The sequence below is a fragment of the Abrus precatorius genome, unplaced genomic scaffold (genome assembly GCF_003935025.1).
Source record: "Abrus precatorius isolate BTA unplaced genomic scaffold, Abrus_2018 Scaffold10, whole genome shotgun sequence".
In the NCBI taxonomy this organism is placed as follows: Eukaryota; Viridiplantae; Streptophyta; class Magnoliopsida; order Fabales; family Fabaceae; genus Abrus; species Abrus precatorius.
The window spans coordinates 34475810-34497379 of NW_020874292.1; the positions used below are offsets into that span (position 1 = coordinate 34475810).

A 21570-nucleotide genomic window follows, 5' to 3' on the forward strand; every position below is an offset into this window, starting at 1 on the left:
GATGAATCAGATTACAGAAGAGAAAATTTTGCTTCCAAACTTTGTACTCAACACACTTCTTTCCAGAAGTATAGATTACTCTCTCCGTACTTTTTATACAAACTTTTTATTTTATTTTTATTATACGAAATAAATAATGATTTTAAGACATATTAATTGTTAAATATTTTTTAAGTATGTAGTGTGATATTATAAATTTTTTATTGATATATATCCAAAAATTTTATACTAATAAAAAAAAGACACATAATAAATTAAAAAATATTATTATATAATTTATTTATAATTATATTTTTATATTATTTATTACATAATTCTATTATATATATATATATATATATATAGTATATTAAATTTTTTATTTTATTTTTTATTAATTTTTATAAATTTTTAGTTTTGAATAAATATAATTTTTATTTAAGTAATTTTTATTTATTATAAATAAAAATAATTATAAATAATATTATTATTAAATTTTTTTATTTTATAAGTATCATAAAAATTTATATTTTTTATTAGTATTATTAAATATATAAATTATTAATTATATTATTTAATATTATAAATATTTTTAAAATAAATTTTATATTTATAAAAAATATAAATAATTTAATAACTTTCTTAGTTCTGATAATTTAATTTTTTATTTTGTTAAAAAGGATTGAAATGGGTAATAAAAATAGACTTGTATGAAAACACTAATCAGCAGTACCCGTAAAAAGAATTCGTGCAAGAGGAAGTGGTAGCCAGCTCTGCCACTAACACTGTTTTCAAAATCCTGCCTTTCAAAGATGCTCTCAAATAAATTAGTGGGATCATCATGTGTGTTCAATCTCAGTTCCAATGCATGTGGCTTTCAGATGCTTTAGCTATAGGCCTCGTGATGTTTCTCTCTTTCAATTCCCAACAAATCAAAATCAATGAAGTGTTGGCTTAGCACAAAACTAATGACAGGATTAAGCTGATCAACCCAATGAATCGGATAAACAATGTGGCATTCGGAATCTACAACCATCACTTGCTATCAAACATGGAGAAAGATTGATTACGACACCTGCAAACCAGATCACATTCTCATTTCATTTATTGGCTTAGCACACCAAGTTATGTAGTTTCAATGTTTTCATTCAACGCCTTGCATGTCACAGGAAGAAAACGTACAATTCAGTAATATAGTGTGTGTCATTGTTTTATTATTATTATTTTATTTGCATACATGAACCCCCAAAAATGTACCCTAAATATATATATAGGAAAAAAACGCTTAAAGTTATCCAAATTTTGGTGGTACGGGAAATATTTTCCTCATTCCTTGGTCAAAATTTTCAGCAAAACAATAAAGTCAGTAGTGTAGAGCAGTGAAAGGATCATAACATCACATTTTTAACACGAAATCGACATTAACGAAGAATATAATCATTCATTGAAACATAATCGATAGTTGATGGATTACCCGCAGAATTTGCTCTCTGTTAACACCACTCGTTGCGGTTTTGGAGCTTTGTATAAAGTTATTTGTTGCAGCTGGTTTACTATTTAAAGGTATTACTCGTTAAGGTAAATTGAGAAAACAAATGATCTGATAAGTATAACTATGTATATATCTGAGGAGCATGAATAAGATGTAAACAAATGAAACAGAGAGAGAGAGAGAGAGAGAGAGAACAAATCCTTTAGAAATAATAAGAATCACATCAAATGCGTTGAACAGCCAAATGAAATTAAGGTAACATCAAGACACGTGCATCACAACTACCTGTTGACAATTCTAGGTATCAAAACCCATTTCCAGTTAACTTGAATGCTAGAAATGTCGGAAATTATGTTCCAAATTTAAGGATGTTTCTTCTCGCACAGTTCTTCCAACAAAGGAGAGCCATAGATTTCAAGTTTTATCAGAGAGGGAGGCAATGGTTATTGAATCCTTTGATAACATTCTGGTGGTCTGTGAAATGACAAAATGACAAAATCTTTAGTGATAAACTTGAACTTGTGCATAAATCCTTTGATAAGTCCAAGTATTTCAGGTTAAATTTGACACTTTTTCCTTCAAACAAACCACTTACAGTAACAGTAGTTATTGAATCCCTTACTCCTTCCTTTTATTAAATTGATTCGTTGATGGCAACTTCTTCCTTGTTAATGGTCGTTGGGAGGTGGCAGGATTCTTAAAGATTCGTGAGAAGGATGACTTTCGAGTTTTTCTCATTTTCTAGGCAGAGCAACGCTCTTTTGATGAAACTCATAGTCCCTGAATTATATCCTTTTCATTAATAATTAAACTCCTAATCATATTTGACGTATTTATTTGGTTTAAAGTTAAATAAAAATAATTTTAATAAAGTTATTTTTAAATTATAAAATATAATTAAAAAATATATAATAAATTAATTTGTTATCTTCAAATGGAAGAAGCCCTAATTTGCTTTATTTTCAAGCTTATTGGCTGATAAAGTGAGAATTGATGAGATGGGGCATCAAAACACAGCATGTGAGTGAGTACAGCATTTGCAGTTCATGATAAGTGTCTGGCCATTGTCTTTTGTATGTGGTGACTCCTGCCCTGGGAGTGGAACCAACAACTTATACGAATAAACAAGTTCAATAATTCAATGCCTCCTTTGTTCCAACACTAATTCTTAACCATCTCTTAAATTTGGAGAGAATTTGTGTACACAGTGTTATTCGTACGAGTTCAAAAATAATGATTGTAATGGTTCTTAATTATACAAGCAAACCATTATAAAAATTGCTAAACAATTCAATTAGCCTATATCAATCACAAGTTTCATGTTGAATGCACTACTTATACTAACAATTACTGTCAAGGATTATTCTATCAACCAACATCTACTTTAGAGATACCCTCTAACACATCAAAAAATAAAAAATAGTTCAGTATCCTTCCCGAAGCAGTGAATTAGACAGGATCCTTTTGTTTAAAATACAAAACAATAATAAATTAAATAGCAATTCCATAATTTTTTCAGTCTATTGATAAACAATACGAATTTAGAGTGATTAGAATTTCATATAGGTGCCCTTAAAAGTGAATCAAATGTTATATAAGATACATCTTTCTAAATTATTTGATTTTGTATTCAAATAAAGCTTTCAAATATAATGTTATTTTTATCATTAACAAATTATATATTATAAGCTAATTGCCTAATCTCCTTGACCAACAGCTCATACGGACCCATGGAGAAATACAAATGTCATGTTAAAAAAAATCTGGAGAAAATGTAAAGGGAAAACATTTCACGATATTCAAAGTTATTTCTTTCTTTTATGAACAAAAGAAGGCATTATGGGATGCCTTAATGCACCAAAGAAATTCGTTGAACAACTCTAAATAAAAATAGCAAAAAACTTTCAACTTGGCTCTAAGCATAGACAATGATCTTCATTATACCGTTTCCACGACATAATCAAGACTAAACTACATTGCATTTTATGATTCTTCCATATTGACCAAATAGTTGCAAACCATATCGCCTTCTCTGCTTCCTTTTCCTTCTTTCCTCTTAGCAGAGCACAAATATTGGACACAGTATAACAAGCAATCTCTTCATAGAACCGAATGAAAACCCAGCCAGTTCATAATTTGCTTGCCAAACCTGATAGGAGAACTAGCAAGTAAAAATAAGATGGACGGATAGTAGAATCCTCTTCAAGATTGCAAAGAGTATACACCTTATATCTTGCCTTTGAAACATCACTCCTCTCCTTTGTAAGTAGCCCTTGCACTGCACGGTGAAGTAGGATAGTTTGACAGTATCCCGAGCCCAAAAGTATTCGAAGTCAGAAACCTAATTTTTTCCTAGTAGACTTGTCAGAAAAAAAAACATTGATTTTATGAGACCACTTCATCCTACCCACGAGCATTCTTTTTGCTGACTGTCAACTTCATTGGCGTGCTCACATGTACGTATAAAAGTGCATACTACAAAGGATAAAGATCATAGTGTTCAATTCAATTTTGCTTAAATAACAAAATGACATTCACTGTAAAGAAAAAGTTATACCGATTAAATTGTTGTTACACTAACACTTCCAATCAATTATCAATAGATCAACAGATTTTAGTCACACATTAACTCAATAACTAAATTAAATGTTAAAAAAAAAAAAAGACTGACTGTATTTGGAACAGAAGACTTGGACTTGAGACTTTTGACAAAAGAGATTTTTGAAAGTAAATATTCCAAGATAGATGCAAAAGAATTTCCAATATGGTCTTTTCAAAACAGTAAAAACTGATTTTACAAGACAACCACCTCATCTTGCTTGTTATGTTTTAATACTATATCTCGTCATGGATAATCTTTATTGCTAGATGCTAAAAAAGTATAGGCTCTAAACGTGGAGTTCAATGTTTTGCAAAACATATAAATTGCATACAAAAGTTAGACCATTAATTATAATCATAGTAACTCCACTTACTTAAAAAAAAGGACGAAAAATATGCTCACCATATTGAAAAGTTGATATAGAAGAAATTTGTCTGATGGAATCTCAACATCCTCTGAGTCAATGCTTTAGGAACTGGAATATCATTTGTACGAACTTCAAAATGAGTGCAACCTGTAAAATAAAAACATCATGATATGAATGACTTACTTGCATTCAACAGGCAAGCTTAACATTTCCAACAAAATCAGACTCGCGCTTACTATTATCACAAAATTGAGTGATGCAAAAGTTGACTATACTAATTACAAACGTGAGGTAAAAATCGGAGACAGCTTCTTCCAATTTCAGACGTATCAATCTTTATTCAACAATCTCTTCTTAGTCTTTATGTTTTATGACAATATCTCTTAAAGGATAATCTTTATTGCTAGATACTAAATAAAATATTTCTCTAACCGTGAGTCCATTGTTTTGGAAAACATACAAATTGCATACAAAACGATAAAAACAATTAACTATATTCATAGTAAGTCTGCTTAGTTATAAAAAATAAGAAAAATATGCTCACTCTAGTGAAAAGTTAATGCAGAAGAATTTTGTCTGATGGAATAACATTCTCAGAGACAATGTTCTAGGAATCGGAAAGTCATTTGTACGAACTTAATAAATGACTGCAACATGTAAAAGAAATATGATGATACGAGTGACTTGCACATATATCACCTTCTATTTCTGTTCCATACACATCTCTGTTCATCATAGCAAACATTTAATTCAAAGATGAACTGTTAATCTGCGAAGAGTATTTTGCCAACCTGTTTAATTAAGATAAATAAGAAAAGTGGAAACACATGATGTGATATAAAATGATAATATATTACACGTAATACCTCCAGATCAAGAACTGGCAAAGGTTAATAAAGCACCACGGAAACATATCAAACCAGACGAGGACAACCAGAAGAATGCATTCACCTTAAAGTGACGTTGTACATGTGTCCTGAACAGAGCTTTTACAGTAGCCTGAAAATCATATCATACATGGCCATGAAAAGAAAATCTCTAACTGAATATAATATCCTCAAAATATTAGCACTGTATCAAATATAATTAAAAGCTTATATGCTGATTCCTTCGCAGGAGTCTTTCGACACTAAGAAAAGATGTGACAACAAAATATCATTTCCGTCATGAAGGACGATCCTCTTCATGAAGGAGTACTAACATTAAAATCATTTGTTAAACCAAATGGGAAGTTCGAGAACTAACATGATTAGCGAACCAGCTTGACATTTCCTGAGAATCAATAAGCAGGTAAATCACTCTTCCGTCAAGTGATTCCTGGGAAATCTGCATGATGCAATGGGGAGAAGTTCAATTTCAGATATTTCCGTCAAGTTATTGACTACTGCATTAACGAATCATTTCCTGTGAATGGTTGAGAAAAATTGGAACCAAAATAAGATTACAGGCGTATATATAAATTGAAGTGAGGTAGGCATACTTACACACGTATAAGGAGGTTGCAAATGCCTACAATGTTGGAGATAAAATCTTTGTTTTACTGAAGAGAAAGAAAAAAATAATGAGAGGGGGCTAATAATCTGAGAAGTATAACTATATATCTGAGGGCGGAGAAATAAGATGTAAATAATGAAATAGAAAGAACAAATCCTTTAGACATAATAAGAACCATATCAAATGTTTTGAACAGCCAAATGAAATTAAGGTACCATCAAGACATGTGCATCACAATTACCTGCCGACAATTCTAGTTCACGAAACCCATTTCCAGTCAACTTGAATGCCAGAAATGTGGGAAATTCTTTTCCAAATTTGAGGATGCTTCTTCTTGCACCGTTCTTCCAACAAAGGAGAGCCATAGATGTCAAGTTTTACCAGCGAGGGAGGCAATCTTTTCCCCACCATATTCTTCAATTTGGGGCAGTAGCCAATACGTAAAACTTCAAGGGAGGTGAGGTGGAGAAGGCTGTTGCAATCCAACGTCTCCATAGTTTCAAACTTGAGCAGTTGTAGAGTGGAAAGAGACGGAAGCTGAGGCAACAAACCCTCCCTTAAGAATAAATTGGAACCACCAATGGTTAAATCAGTGAGACCCTGGTGCAAACCTATTAATGATAGACAGATCAATAGATTCCTGCAATTCACAATACTGAGTGCTGCCAAGTTGGCCGGAAGATCCCAATCAGGAAACGAATCAATGTTAGGGCAATCTCTTATTGAAAGAAAATTTAAACCAAGGAATAGAGTATTCATGTGAGAAGGTAATGACTCCAACATAGGGCAGTCCCAGAGATAAAACGAAGTCATAATGGGTGCAATCAATCCTTCTGCTGGGAACCCCCCAAGGGCAGCTAGTGCAGCGGCCAAAGTGGAGATCCATTATAATTATAGAATCCGTAAAAGTTGGGACAACGTTCTATCACGAATCTTTTCAGGACAGGAAATTTACAAGGCACATATCCCCTTAAGCGAGGACAACCAATTATTTCTAAGTGCACAAGTTGATAAAAATAATAATATTCAGATAAAAGCCAATCCTCCCAACAAGACATGCTACGGAATTTTAGTTCCACTAATGAGGGAAATGGTGTTCTCAGAGAACAATTATTATCGTTCATGTAAAACTCATCACCAATACTCTTTAACGTATCAAAATTTCCAATCTCCAAGGACTTGAGATGTGGTAGTTGTCCAAGTGAAGGAAGGGTACAACAGTTGATACAAAAATTAATTGTTACACGAGTCATCTTGTGGTAAGAAGAATGCCCTACCCAATCTGAAAATCTTTTACCCCTATACCCAGGGATTTGAAGTGCTTCTAGGCCTTTGTGAGGTTGTAACTTGTCAAATATTTCTTCAATGTGGGCGGATGTATTCATATTCCTGTCCTGAGACCAGTCTAAGGTCAAACTTTTTAGGTGCGTCTTATCCTTTATCCTTGCCTCCTCTGCTTCGCTGCTATTAGTAAAATTCTCCAATTTCATGACCCCTAGGAATTCGAGATCAGAGAGTTCTCCTAATTCCTTGATCCCATTCTTTTTATGCTTGCCCACAACGAAGTTACTTAAGAACTGCAAATGTTTCAGTTTGCTCATTCCCCGAGGCATCTCTTTTACTTTAGTACCACTAATATCCAGACTTCGCAAGTTTACAAGATTTTGCATGCCACTTGGCAACATAGTTAGAAGATGACAAAAAGACATCTTCAGGGTTTGTAAATTGTACAATTTGCTCAATGATTCTGGCAATTTTGTGATGCTTGTCCGAGAGAGATCCAAGTAACGAAGATCAATTCACCTATTCGATCAGGCAATTCCTGAAGTTCTTCACATTTGTAGAATGACAAAACTCTTAGGTACTTAAACTTTGATAATATGATCAAAATGACACTTCCAAAGCCGAACGAAGGAGGTGAGAAATGGACTTGCAAAAATGTTCTCAAAGATTTTAATTCATCAATAGCATCGACATTTTTTGAGATTGGATGAGTCAACCTTCCATACGATAAATGACGAGTAAGAGTCTTGCTCTTGTCAAACATCCCAAGTTCTTCTGACCAACAATAGAAGTCCCTAGCAACAGATATGGCCAAGTCATGCATCAGGTCATGCATTACAAAATACACATCATGAGTTCTGCTTATCAGCTTTTTCAGAAAAGATCGAGAAGTCAAATCATCAAAACACTCAGAACCAACTTTTTCCAACGTCTCTCCTTTCTTTGGTGATCGTAGAAGATCTTCTGCCATCCACAGGGGGATTAATTCATCTTTAGAAAATTGATAATCCTTGGGAAACAATGAGAAATAAGCAAAACAACGTTTTAGATGTGGAGGGAGATGGTAATAACTTATTTTTAGAGCTGGAATAATTTTATTATCTTCCATTGGAATTTCCCAAAGTTCACTCGTCAATATAGTATTCCAATCCCCTGTATCATGTTTTGTCTGCAATAGACTACCGAGGGTTTCTGCAGCCAAAGGTAATCCTTGACACCTCCTCACAATGTCCTTACCAATTCTTTCCAGATTTGAATCACCACCACATTCTGGAAAACAGGCATGCTTTGCAAACACTGACCAACAATATTGATCCGACAACTCATGTAGAGGGTACGGTGGAACAGTTTGGACAATTGAAGCAACCTTTTCAAGTCGAGTTGTCACAAGAATTTTACTTCCTTTAATCCCGTTTTGAAAAGGCTTTTTAAAATTATTCCAACCGTGTTGATCAATGTTCCAAACATCATCCAAAACAACCAAAAACCTCTTCCCTGACAACTTTTCCTCCAAATTAAGTTGAAGTAAATTTAAATCCTCTGCATCGCAAGCAGCACGATTAACCGCGGCTGTGACACACTTTGTAATGTTAACAACATTAGATTCTTCAGAAACACAAACCCATGCTTTCAAATCAAACTCCTCCTTCAAATCCTCATCGTTGTACAACCACTGGACTAAAGTGTTTTTTCCAACTCCACCCATGCCCACAATAGGAATCACACAAACATTTTCCTCACTACTTTCGTCTAACAGTAGCTTTTTCATGTTCTCCTTATCTTTATCCCTGCCATAAATATTAGATCCAGGTCCTTGTGGCAAAGATGTTGTTTTTTCCATGAGAAGTTCTCACTTGGAAACACTTTCAAACCAAGAATATCTTTTAAGTTAACAATTTGCTCTAACCTGATAGTGATGTCTTCCATTTCACTCACCATCTTTCTATCTCGCGGATTGAGAAAGCGAGAGAAAAAGTTACTTACCTTCTTATGAGCCTTATGAGTGGCAGCTTCGGTAGAGAGACCATCCAACAAGTCATCAGCCACATAAACAGCATCTCTGAGCTCATGAAGCCACTTCTTCACAGCATCATCATTGATTTGTTTGCGCTCAGCATCATTAAGCACAGCCTCAACAGCACGTAGAACAGTCTTCAACCTTTCAACTAACTTATGGTCTAGCTTCTTGCCTCGGATCAATCTTGCAACTTCAGGTGAAAGAAGCCGATCAAAAACAACATTAACAAAGCCAGAGAGAAATGCTCCACCCACAATTGCTTCTGCCATGATGAATCAGATTGGCGGACACAAAATGCTTCAAACTTTGTACTGAACACAAATTTTTCCAAAAGTATAAATAGAGCAAGAGAAATATAGCAGAATAAATATATAAAAAAAAATGCTGACCAAGTATATTAAAGGAAAAACTTACGAGTTTTTTTATGGTTATTTTTTTACATGATTTTTTTTAAATTCAAAAATATGAAATTTTTTGTGAAATTATAAAAATATAGAATTCAAAAATCGACAATAACATTTTTAGTACCATACAAAAATTTAGAGACAAAAAATTTAAAAAATAATAAATTTTTAAAAATAGCCGTTGACAATTTTTAAAAATATATTAAAAAAATAAAAAAATTGTAAATAATAATTTTTAAAAAAATAATTAAATATTTAAAAAATATATAAAAAATTATCACAGTTTTTTTTATCAAAATCGTTAATAATGATTTTTGAAAAAAATATTTTCATAATTTTGTAAAAGAATTCATATTTTTAAATTTTGAAAAAAAAACATATAAAAAATGCTTTTTTATTTCTTGATAGATCTGTTACTTCGATAAAATTTTAATTGATAAATAATATTAATAATATTTAAAAATTGTATTTAAGGTTTACTTATATCTAAATATTAATTAAAAATGATGGAAAATATTAAAAAAATATAAACCTGCAACGAATAATAAAGTCTTTTGAAAAATTAAATATTTTTGAAAAAAAAGAGTAATGAAAAAGTCAGTTTTGATGGCGGAAAACTATGGATACTTGTTTGTTTTTATCTGAATTCGAAGTCTTGCTTTTCATGGCATTGCTTGAAGTAACACGCGCATTAATTTTACGTACACATACATAATTGACATCGATGTAACATGTATTGTATACTCTTTACAGCAGACTACGATATTTAAGAAGAAAAAAAAATTCATCTTTAGCTTCAACATTTATCAATATTCACTAGTTCATCTTAATCATCAATATGTGAATCTCTCTAGTTTCAATATTTATCATTGTACTTGATTATCCACGATTAAACTACAACCTTTACAGTATTCATCGCTCCATTTTATTCATTTTAACCTTCTTAAAATAAAATAGCTTATCTTCACACATTATATAACTATAAAATAACCATCGTGTGCAAGGGAAAGTAGTTTAATAACATAAATCAAGGACTGATCACATCTATAAACTATACAAGGAGAATCTTTAACAACTTTACATGATAATGAATGAAAAAATAATTAATACATCTTGGGACCCAAGAAAACAAAAAAACAAGAAACCCATCAAAATGAATTAAGACGAGATTTTAACCATGACTGAAAGAGGAATGTTTACAACATGACCTTGATTCCCAAATAGCCCAATTCTCCCAAAGCTGGCCACAGAGCTGTTAATGGTTGCATTCAATACTACAGACAAAACTTGTCTCTCACCACTGGCAATGCAGAAATGAGTAGGAGATACTTTCACTGAAACCCCATAAGGGGCATTCCAACCAACACTGTATGTTTCATTTTGGGCAATGTTTTGGACTGTCCTTTGCACTACTCGAGATTGGTTTAGCTGTGATATAGTGATTGAGGGCGAGTTCAGATCAGGGCCATATATAGTAGAATTGTGAAGCCAACAATTTTGACCAGTGTAGTTTAGCACCACAGGAGCTGAACCATTGATTGTACATAGAAATGACATGTAATCATCATAACCTGTGAACAAATATCATATACACTTCCACGTTCAGTTAAAAATTGGGAAAACACGTGAACAATTTGATAACCAAAGTAAATTCAACTCTTCAAATGACAAAGGAACTTAACTTCTCAGAATAAAATATTCCAAATATTAAGATTTAAAGGAAAGAGATGACGTATTAATTTCAATAGTGATGACTAAAGTGAGATGATTTATTTATAGAAAATATAAATTGCCGTGTTACATCAAGGAAAAAAATGCTGTCATGTAAATTTGTTGGCTTTGATTAAATAAATTCCTGGCTCACCCATTATCATGGAGTAACATATCACACATAACATAAACCACAACTATAGCTGAATTTTCATGCTATTTTTATATATTGAACATGATATTTTTATCAAAGCATAATAATGACTGAAAAGCTTAAGTGACTTACTAGAATCAAAAATCAAACCCGGATTCAATGCTGCTGTTGCATTCACAAAACCACTTCCCATGTCAAAAGGAGTTGCTGGAGATTGGTTTACTTCTGGAGAGGCATATGATCGCTGAGCCATTATTGGCCCGCCACCTGTGTCGTACTGGGAAGCTGTAGTAGAAAGTGTAGATCCAATGGCTGCAGGACTGAAATTGGGGAACTTCTGCCTAATTAGTGCAGCTAGACCAGCAACATGTGGTGCAGCCATGCTAGTGCCTGACATCATTGCAAATTTCTCACCTGTTGGCAAAACAAATAAGATGTGATGGTTAAAATCATAGCATCAATTATTATTTAAAAAGATGTTGTGTTTAAAATATGATAGGTACCCAAAAGAAATCCTTAAATTTGACTATGTCCTGGTAAAAACATTTTATGCAGTTACAAACCTAGGAATTCAACCGAATCAGTGCCAAGAGAACTCCAAGCAGCCCATATAAAATTTCCAGGAGCTAACAAGTTAGGTTTCAAAATGTCAGCTTCGTGAGGAAGACTGTCCCCTGGATCTGGTCCTCTGGCAGAGTAATACATAACCTTTGGGGCTATATTACTGTATTTCGCTTTTAGTCCACCACAGATAGCAGCAACAGCCCCAAATTTAACAACTTTCTTTGAAACTGCATCTATTTCCAATGAAGAATTGTAGTATTGCATTAAAATCTGACCAGTTCAAAATACATGAGAAACTGTCAGGGGATTATTCCTTGTGTCGTGTAAGATAGAGAGAAATAAGTTGACTAAAATATCAGCCAAATCCACAAGACAACAGGTGTTCTAACATTAACTGAATATATAGACTGCATCAAAGGATAACATTAGTAATGCAAGCCCAAGGAACGAAAAAACAATACATATGAGCTGACAATCATTTAAAAACTCAAACACTTCATGTCAGTGTCATCCATGTCAAATACATATTCATGCGAGACTTTTTGAATACTTTTACCTGTATAATATAATTTTTTATTTTACTTTTCAAACTTTTATACCAATACAAATGAGAAATTCACAAAAATTAAATAAATTATAGCATTTTATTATGACTTATGCTCACTTTTAAGATTTGCGTTTTATGATCATTTTAAACAAATTCTGTAAGTTGTATCATAACGTGTCCTATAGTTCTAAAATTTGTTGTATTCCCCCATATTGGTGTTGTATCATCTCCACGCCCCATGTTCTTTCTAGATAGCCATGTGTAAATGAGGGGTAAAATGAATAATGCAAAGCACCTTGGAATCATTTGTGGATGCGATTATTATGCCAGGCATTTTCATTGGAACTGGGTTAAGCTGAAAACCAATCACAAAGGGATCCATATAGAAGACGACGCCAGCTGCACTAAGGTTTTTGGCTGATTCTGAAGCCCGTTTGATGGTAGAGAGCCCCAGCACAAAACGAATTGAATAGCTGCAGATCAAGAGGTTTCCCTTGATCAAATTCCGCTTAAACTTACTTGCATCTTGGCACTCACCAACATACATATCATCAGCAATCGTCATGTCATTGTTCAAAGCATGGTGTGCATGAATCAGTTTATAAAGTTTGCTGTCATCTGTGCCAGCTGAGGAAAATAACAATGAAAATGACAAAAATTGGTCGCAAATCAATCCCAGCAGAAATACTGAAGAAAGAATAAAAATGCATACATTAACAATTGAATAATCTTCATAACTATTGGAGGATTTTCTCCAATCTAACATTATTAAGCAGAAATCACGGAAAGTAACCAGTGGATGACAAATATTAGATCTTTAGATTTCCTTTCTCTGATTTGGGGCTCATATCTCCAGTGAAAGATAATAAATTAAAAGCATTTTCCAACTTACTTAATAACAGGAAAAAGAATATACTAGCGGAGGTAAACTTCATGCAGTGCAACAAATCTTGCACACAGAATATAATTTAAGCTCAAAAAGTTCCAATAACAGTGAATAGCCAACCCCCTTGGTCCTAGCCAACATTCACTTACACGGATCTACTATTAATCAAAAACAAGTGATGAAACACAAAAAATACTCCAAAAGAACAACTTCAAATTATTTTTCCATTAGGCAATTCAAAGAGGAAATTCAATCATTAAAATTTGCAACATTACACCCTCCCACACACACACCCAAGCACGCGGCAAGTCATGAAAAAGTAAACTTATATAGTTAACCATGAAAAGAGAAACAGAAACTTACGTGCAAGACCAACTCCTGGTATGGTCACATTATTTCCAAGAAATATGGAGTTGCTATAAACCCGATCATGAGAGGCAGCACCAACAGTAAGGATCCATGGACTGAAGGAGGACATGCTCATTGGTGAGGGTCCAGTATTTCCTGCTGCTTGCACTACAAAAATACCAGCCTTCACAGCTGACAGCAATGCCATATCTATTGGATTGAAGAAAGTTGCAACACCGGGAGGACGCCTGTTAGGAGTAATTGACAAGCTTATGATGTCAACCCCATCCAGAGCTGCCTGTAAACATCATACTATTAGCCTCACAGGAAAAAAAATTCAACACAATCTTAGATAAATCAAGATTGTGAAGGCAACGTGCAAGGAAATCATTACTAATCATCATCAATAACACTGGATGCTCAAAGAAATTTGGAAGGGAAGTCATGCATAGATAGAAGATGCAATAAAGTTGGAAATTAAATGACATGGGTCCCTAGAAGGTGAATTAAGAATCCTGAGACAATGTGAAATCAACTGTAGTCAGGTAGGGGCCAAATGGAACATGAAACCAATAAACAAGCACAGGAAAAATAATAACAGTTATATTATTAATCAGGGAATCCCACTATCCTTCACAAACATATACCAGGGGAAGGAATAACTAAATCGAAGACATTGAAAGGGAAAAAATGACCTTAAGTAAAATTAACATTTAAATGACATAGGATTATTTGCACAGCAAATGTACCTGGTCAATAGCTGCGACAACATCTGCAGCAAATCCTCCAAAGCTCTTGTATAATGCCTTGTAAACGGCAATGCTGTGAAAGATTGAAACACAACATAAGCATATTAAAAAAAAAGGAAAAAATGTAGGTCACATGAAATAATTAAGAATTAAAAAACTAGATCAGACACACAATTTCTATAATTTTCTACTTTCAAAAATAACCTATTAAAAGACCAAACCAGTTTGTTGTCAGAAAACCAAGTGGAGACAAATACTGTATTACTTTGGGATTTGGAACACAACATTCTGCAGGATGAATCAAGATAAAGATAGGGGAATATGATGCATTATAGGGAAATTGATCAAACTATGGATTAATATAAGGGGTAAGAGGAAAAATGAGAGTAAGGCCACATCGTTCAACCGATACCTAATTTGGTCTGTGTATTATGCACACTTGCCCAAAGAGCTCTAGTACGTGTGGGTGCATTAGAGATTTAGTATTAAATCATTTACATGTCTTCACTGAATATAACCAAAGTATTCCTTATAAGGCTTCGCGGCAATCTTTTCTTGAGCTAGCTTTTGTGACTGAGATATGTTCAATCCATTTCTAATAGTAAAAGTTGCAATCTCGTGACACAGGATTGCTCCATTGCCTCTTTTTGTGGCTTAAAAATTGTTTAGAATGAACCTATATTCTACAATGATCTGTCCCATCATCAGGATTCATGACACTCCAGAAGTAAGTAATTTACATATTAGCCATGGTAAGCTTAAAAAAATGAAATATGGGATGAAGCAGAATAGTGCACAAATCCATAACACCCTATGCATATCTATAGATCTAACAGATTACTGAAAGGGTAAAAATAATGATAATCCCAGAATAAAATAACTAATACATAATTGCAGATTATTTACTGTGAACGAGGAGCCATCCCACTAGCATTCCCAAAGTGATGCCCAGCAACAATCACTGGAATCCCATGGTTTCCTGCTGCTACAGATGCCGTATGCCTGTGTATTTTAGTTAGATTAGAATGGCCATTTAGTTAAAAGAGAAATCAAGATAATTAATTATTCAAAACAATTTGACACAGTCCAATATGAAAATATAAGTTCATTTTCAAGCGAAATCTAAAATCATTTTGGGCTATTTGCAATTTCTGTCTCCAGAACATTCTCAAAACTAAAAGGAACAAGGACAAATGTATTAAAGAATTCCAAGTTCTGATAAATATAAGCTAGCTAGAAGAAATAATTCATCAATGTTGAAACAACAGAGGGATAACTACCAAAACCAAAATGAAGGAACAGAAAAATAAATTGATCAATAAGTAGTAGGAGTAGTAGTAAGAGTAGACCAGTAGTAGAAAAAGGCTGACAGCTTAGACTTTGTCATCATGTCGGCCATAGTAAGAAGATTCAAAAAAATCGAGCAAATGTCCCCATTAAGAATCCAATGACTAGTTGGATGAAATTGAGAGAATGGACTGTGTAACTACTATAACCAAACGTAACACTTATTAGGAATTTAGGAGAAGCCAACAACTCACGTGCCATGGCCATCGCCATCAAAGGGAGAAGCATAGTCCTGAGTTGAATTAAATATCCCTCTGGTTATAGCAGAAGCTGCAAAATGACGGGCCCCAACAAGCTTCCTATTGCAAGAACCAGATGGAAAATCCCGAGTAACCTCACAAATGCCAGAAAAATGAGCAGGAACAGGATATGGATGTTCAGATTTATTATCACCAAAACTAGGGTGTGTTGGATCTATTCCAGTGTCAATAAACCCAATAACAACCCCTTCTCCAGCAGTTTCAAACCCACCATCTTGAAACCATGCTCCCTGGGGCAGACCCAAAAACTGCGGAGTATGAGTAGTCGCGGTCCTTACAGAAAAATCCAAAACCACATTGGACACTTCACTGCTCCTTGATAGTTTCTCTGCCTTCATGATTCAGCAATTTCAAAAGCTAAGAATATGTTTGTTACAGTAAATTGAACACTAAAAAAGAAGTAGCAGTGTTTAATATGGAGACCATAGACACGCGATGCTGAATCATTAGTAGAAGGACACAACTATGCACATATGTAATGTAACTGAACAGATTTTTCTTAAATAAGAACATAATCATAATGATGAAAACTAATAGCATACCTGCTGTTGTGTAGCCAGCACAGCGAATCCATTTATCAGGTAATGGTAGCTATAGAGCTTCAGATATTTCTCTCCTTTTAACACTTTCTTCAACAAAGAATCATGAATTCGAGCAGTGTAAGAGCCATACCTCTTATCTGTCTTTGTAACATTGTCATATCTAAAAAAATTATGAACATTCCGGTCAAATTAATGCGCTTGATTTCGCAACAAAAACAGGCTCAAAACTCTTAAAACTTAGAAAAGGAAAAATGCAGAGTCCGAGAATCGAGAGTATCATTAACTAATATAATGATAGGTTTCAAACAAACAACCTATGAACCTTTCATTCATAAATGATAAGCAATCATTTAACCAACACTAATCATATCAGAAAAACAAAAAATTAAAAAATAGCTTCCACAAGAAGCCTCAATGATTTGGTTATAATTTTTTTTAAAAAAAAATGGAAAGCTAAACATCCATGACCTCAAAGAGCACATCAGCCATCAAATGCTAACACAAACCAAATTGATATAAAAGAAAAACACTCAGAAAAATAAGCAATCCCTTTCAGTATAACAACAAAGAAAACCAAAACACCAATAAGAAGGTGAAGGGACTACCTTGGTTTAAGAAATTCAGTTCTACCAGAAAAAGCATCCTCTTTGAGGCCATTAACCACTTTTCTCCTCAACTCACCATAGTAATGAGAAACAGGAGCATGTCTAAGAGTAACAACGTACACAGAAGTAGTAGCATAATCTGAATCATCTTGACACAAGCATGGTACAAGCATCCCCAGCAAAAACAACACCACAAAATGTGCCAAACAAATGTTCCCCATCTGGGTTTCTACTGAAACAGAGGCACAAAATCTGAAGACCCAGTTGGATCCAAAGTCACCCCAACAAGTATGAACACCAATTCTTCAGCTACCCACATGCTCCATTCTCAAGTTTATGACTTTCCCTTTAGTATTTACACACAGTCCAGTGAAAGCAGTGAGCGATAGTGATAAAGCAAGGATCTTTTTGGTGAGAGAAGAAGCCTCTTTGGCCTTTGTTAACTTTTTAGAGGGAGAGAGCGATGTAGTATTAATAGGTGGAGAAGTTAGAGAATCTGCAAGCAATGGCTTTTCTTCTTGGGTTGTGTGAATTTGAACGTTTTGTTTATGCAAAGAAGAAAATAAAAAAAGAGAAAATGTGTGTGTGGAAGTAGAATGAGAAAATGAACGTTTAATTTGGTTTTATTCGGTTTTGGACATTTTCTGGTCGTTGGCTGTCAATGTATGTGTACATTGGAGTTTCCTGTGACTTGCGTAAATGACAACAACGTTGTACTTTTTTTCTTCTTTTACTTCTTTTTTTTATTTTGCTGTCTACTTCTTCTTCCTTAAATACACTTTGGATATAATATAAACATTTTTTTTTATTTTGGCAAAGTAAAGTTTGGCTTACAGTTGTGAAAAAATTAAGAGAGAAAAAGTAAATTAAAAAATAATTTAGCGTCGTGATTTAATCAATGGAAAATTAATTTTATTAATATTTCCCACAAAAGGGATACATAAAATAAATAATCCTTCTGCAAAACTTTCTGTCTTGGTAAGTGGTAAGTACTCTTGTACTTTTATTTACTCTTTATGGCTAACCAGTGATGGCTTATTTCTCATGTTAATTTATTTTATTTTGCTGAATAGGAGGAGTAATGGGAAATTTATAATTTTATTATTTAAAAACTTTAAAAATAATAGTATATATAGGTTTTTTTATTTTTATCATTTTTATATATACATGTTTCAAAAAAATTTAGATTAAATAAATTGTTTTTAATTTTTCATTTTAATCATTCATAAAATATTTTTATCTCCTTATCTTTATGGATGATATTGTGACAGATTCATAAAATGATTACAGTAGGATTATACAAGTAAAGAAGCATTTTTTCAATATTTTTAGACAACAAAATTTTATAGACTTAAATATTTTTTATCCATAGAAACTACACAATCTAAAAATGGTGTTCTAATATGTTAAAAATAAAATAAAAATATATAAAATTTAAGAGATTATAACTTTTTTTTGTGTAAAAGTTATATATTTTATCCAATAATATTACTATATCTTATTATTTATATTTTGTTCCTATGTGGCTTTAAATTTTGTTTTCCACTCATGTGCATAGTGTCGAAAATCAAATTGACTTGGCTAGTCAAAAAAAGATCCAATAACTAGGTTTGTTTCAATTTATAAAATAAAATTGCTAAATTGCATGAACAAGACTCAAACACAATAACTTCTGCATGTTGATCAAGTTACCAAACACAATAACATATAAGATTGTGAATCATATTAAACAAACAATCTATTTCATTTATTAATAGTATTCATAAAATTTATATTTATTAATTAATTAATTAATTTGGCTATTATTGTTACTATTATTATTTGAAGCGTAAAATTTATAAGATAAAATGTATAAAAGCAATCCAACGATAACGAACAGGCTTTAATATGAGTTTTAATTCATGTTCTAATAACTTTATTGATTCAATTTGATTTATCAAGATTATTGTAAGAGTTACAAATGTAAAAATAAAGGACAATTTTTTAAAAATAGAATGTCTGTAATTCTATGTATACCAACTCTCAATCGAATTGTTCGGATTTCAAAACTAAATTTAATTATTTCACTACTAATTAATAGCATAAAAATTAGAAAATAACCCAATTGTGCGCATATTATGGAAATTGTAGGTACACGAATTTTGAAAATGCACCTTAATAACCAATGATTAACAACAATTCTAATGGACTTTTTTGTTTAAAGTAAGCTAAGCAATAAAAGTTTATCCATTTGATGCAAACCAAATAAGACTCCTTGTACAATTGCTATATATATATATATATATCTATATATATTATTTAAGAAATTGTAAAAAAAAAAACTTTTTTATATTGAAATAAAATGAAGGTATCAATGTAGAATGTACTAACAAAAATTTTCAAGCATGAGAGGCAAGGATTTTTATTTTTTTATTTGTTTTGAAAAAAAAAACATGAAAAGCAAATAACTAATGAATAAACTTTATAAAAGTGTTTTGGTATCATAGTAAATTAAAAGTAACCTTTATAATTACTATGATAGTTAAATATTTGTTAGTATATATAGCAACGCATGATCAAACAATAGTGTATACTTTTCCTAATAGTCACAACTTAGTACTTAATTTTAAAAAAATTTGGAGAAGAGTCACAACTTAGAAGCAATCACAACGTTACCACATTGAGGCTAATCAAAAGAACGATAACAATAAATTTTATTTATTTTATTTTTAATTTAAATTTAAATTTTTATTATTTGTGAAATGAAATTTAAGAATAAAAAATCAATTTAAATAATTACAAATCGTAAAACTATATACAAGCATCTAAAATCTTACCTAAACTAAATTACAGAAAGTAAACTGTTAAACCAATTATATACAACTTAACTTGAGTTTAATAATCAAACTACATATAAAATAACTTATCTTTGGTCTATAAAGTGGTTTTTTTAAAAATAAATAAAAGAATAAAACAAATGATTAATTGCTTGTATATTTTTATTAGATAAAATAATTATAGTTAATTACAATAAATGCAATGTGAGGTGAGTCTAATGTGCTAAGCTATGATTATTCTTTAGAGTTGCTTTGTAAAGTGGAAATATTTGGTTTGACCAGATGCATAGAAATGGTGGGTCCCACCCTATTGGTTGGGTAGCTCTTACCAAATTAATGCAACGGTCATCTAATAGTCAACGACACGCTGTCGAATAAGAATTTCTATTTGTTTCAGAGTAATATACTTTTCCTAATATTAATGTTTTAACTATTCTTTAAATTCATGTTATCAACTTTTTTCGACCATTAAATTTTTTATTTATTATTATCTAATAAGAGGAGCGTATTTTATTAATTGCATTACCTCCAAAACAAATTATCTGCTATTTCAAAAAAAATCTTAAAATGTTTATCATTTTAAAATATTGAATAACATTAATTTCTTTTAGTCACATCCCACTTCTATACTAATTATACTTTATTTTTTAATAAAAAAATCATCTTATAATAGAAAAATATTCTATCATAGTAATTCAAATAATATATTAGGTCATTCATATGTTTTAAGAATTATTGAGGATTTTATATTGTCCATCCATAAACTATGGGCTCATGAAAAAAATATTGAAAATAAGTATTTATTAGTTTGAAAATCTAAATTTAATAATTAACTTTTTAAGTAAATGCTTAAGGACAATGATTAAAAATTTTATAAATAATTTTTTATTTAAAATTACAGAGCTACATTAAAATTGTAGTCATAAAATATTGTAATATCTAAATCACGGTAAAGGTTTGTAAATGAATGTCATAATCTATTGTATCATTAAACATCACAAAACTCTTTGCATTGCCTTTTAGTGAGACTCCAAGGGTTTATACATGAATTAGCACAACTCGTTCACAGCAAATGCCATCTCTAGTAAAATAATTGTACCAATGTAATGGCAATTAACCTATGCAATGATGGATCAAGAGCTTCACGTGGGCCATCAAATGTTAAATTTAGAGTTGAGGTCATTCGAGTATTGATGCATTTAGTTTCATGCATATTAGCTTAATTTAGTGACCATATATAGTAAAGACACACTTTGATTAAGATCAAAGAATGTTCTCAGCATTCGAGACTAATTTAGCTTCAACACCTAGGAAGCAATGAAACATATCAAGGTCTAGTTTGACTCATATATCAACTACTAAATAGCTATACTTAAATTACTCGTAATCTAATAATAATAATA

General features: G+C 32.0%; 2 protein-coding genes across 3 annotated transcripts; both read right to left on the reverse strand.

Moving 5' to 3' along the window:
* Positions 1 to 4471: 4471 nt before the first annotated feature.
* On the reverse strand, positions 4472 to 9504 carry LOC113852350 (putative disease resistance RPP13-like protein 1). The gene is made up of 7 exons (XM_027482577.1): positions 9125 to 9504; positions 7738 to 9005; positions 7232 to 7681; positions 6202 to 6545; positions 5686 to 5766; positions 5361 to 5439; positions 4472 to 4587 (listed from the first exon to the last, which is right to left on the reverse strand). The coding sequence occupies exons 1-7, from the start codon at positions 9502 to 9504 to the stop codon at positions 4472 to 4474; spliced, it is 2718 nt and encodes a 905-aa protein (XP_027338378.1).
* A 1136-nt stretch (positions 9505 to 10640) lies between these two features.
* Positions 10641 to 17949, reverse strand: LOC113871255 (subtilisin-like protease SBT2.2). 2 transcript variants are annotated; one of them, XM_027508244.1, is made up of 11 exons: positions 17352 to 17904; positions 16747 to 16906; positions 16139 to 16536; positions 15504 to 15599; positions 14598 to 14670; positions 13864 to 14146; positions 13160 to 13241; positions 12910 to 13087; positions 12067 to 12337; positions 11636 to 11917; positions 10798 to 11210 (listed from the first exon to the last, which is right to left on the reverse strand). In XM_027508244.1, the coding sequence occupies exons 1-11, from the start codon at positions 17570 to 17572 to the stop codon at positions 10798 to 10800; spliced, it is 2457 nt and encodes an 818-aa protein (XP_027364045.1). In that variant the 5' UTR covers positions 17573 to 17904. The 2 variants fall into 2 exon arrangements, with proteins under 2 accessions (XP_027364035.1, XP_027364045.1); XM_027508234.1 differs by having other exon boundaries at positions 10641 to 11210; positions 12910 to 13241; positions 17352 to 17949.
* Between the last annotated feature and the right edge of the window lie 3621 nt (positions 17950 to 21570).

Excerpts from the sequence above, each read along its gene's own strand:
- LOC113871255 (XM_027508234.1), bottom strand. The coding sequence starts at position 17,572 with ATGGGGAACATTTGTTTGGCACATTTTGTGGTGTTGTTTTTGCTGGGG. Across the intron at positions 16,907-17,351 it reads ACTGAATTTCTTAAACCAAG|ATATGACAATGTTACAAAGA; the intron begins GTAGTCCCTTCA and ends TAATTTTTTTAG. Across the intron at positions 14,671-15,503 it reads GGGATGGCTCCTCGTTCACA|CATTGCCGTTTACAAGGCAT; the intron begins GTAAATAATCTG and ends AATCTTTCACAG.
- LOC113852350 (XM_027482577.1), bottom strand. The coding sequence starts at position 9,504 with ATGGCAGAAGCAATTGTGGGTGGAGCATTTCTCTCTGGCTTTGTTAAT. Across the intron at positions 7,682-7,737 it reads GGAATTGCCTGATCGAATAG|AATCATTGAGCAAATTGTAC; the intron begins GTGAATTGATCT and ends CAAAATTGCCAG. Across the intron at positions 5,767-6,201 it reads TTCAAGTTGACTGGAAATGG|ATTTCCCAGGAATCACTTGA; the intron begins GTTTCGTGAACT and ends TGCATCATGCAG.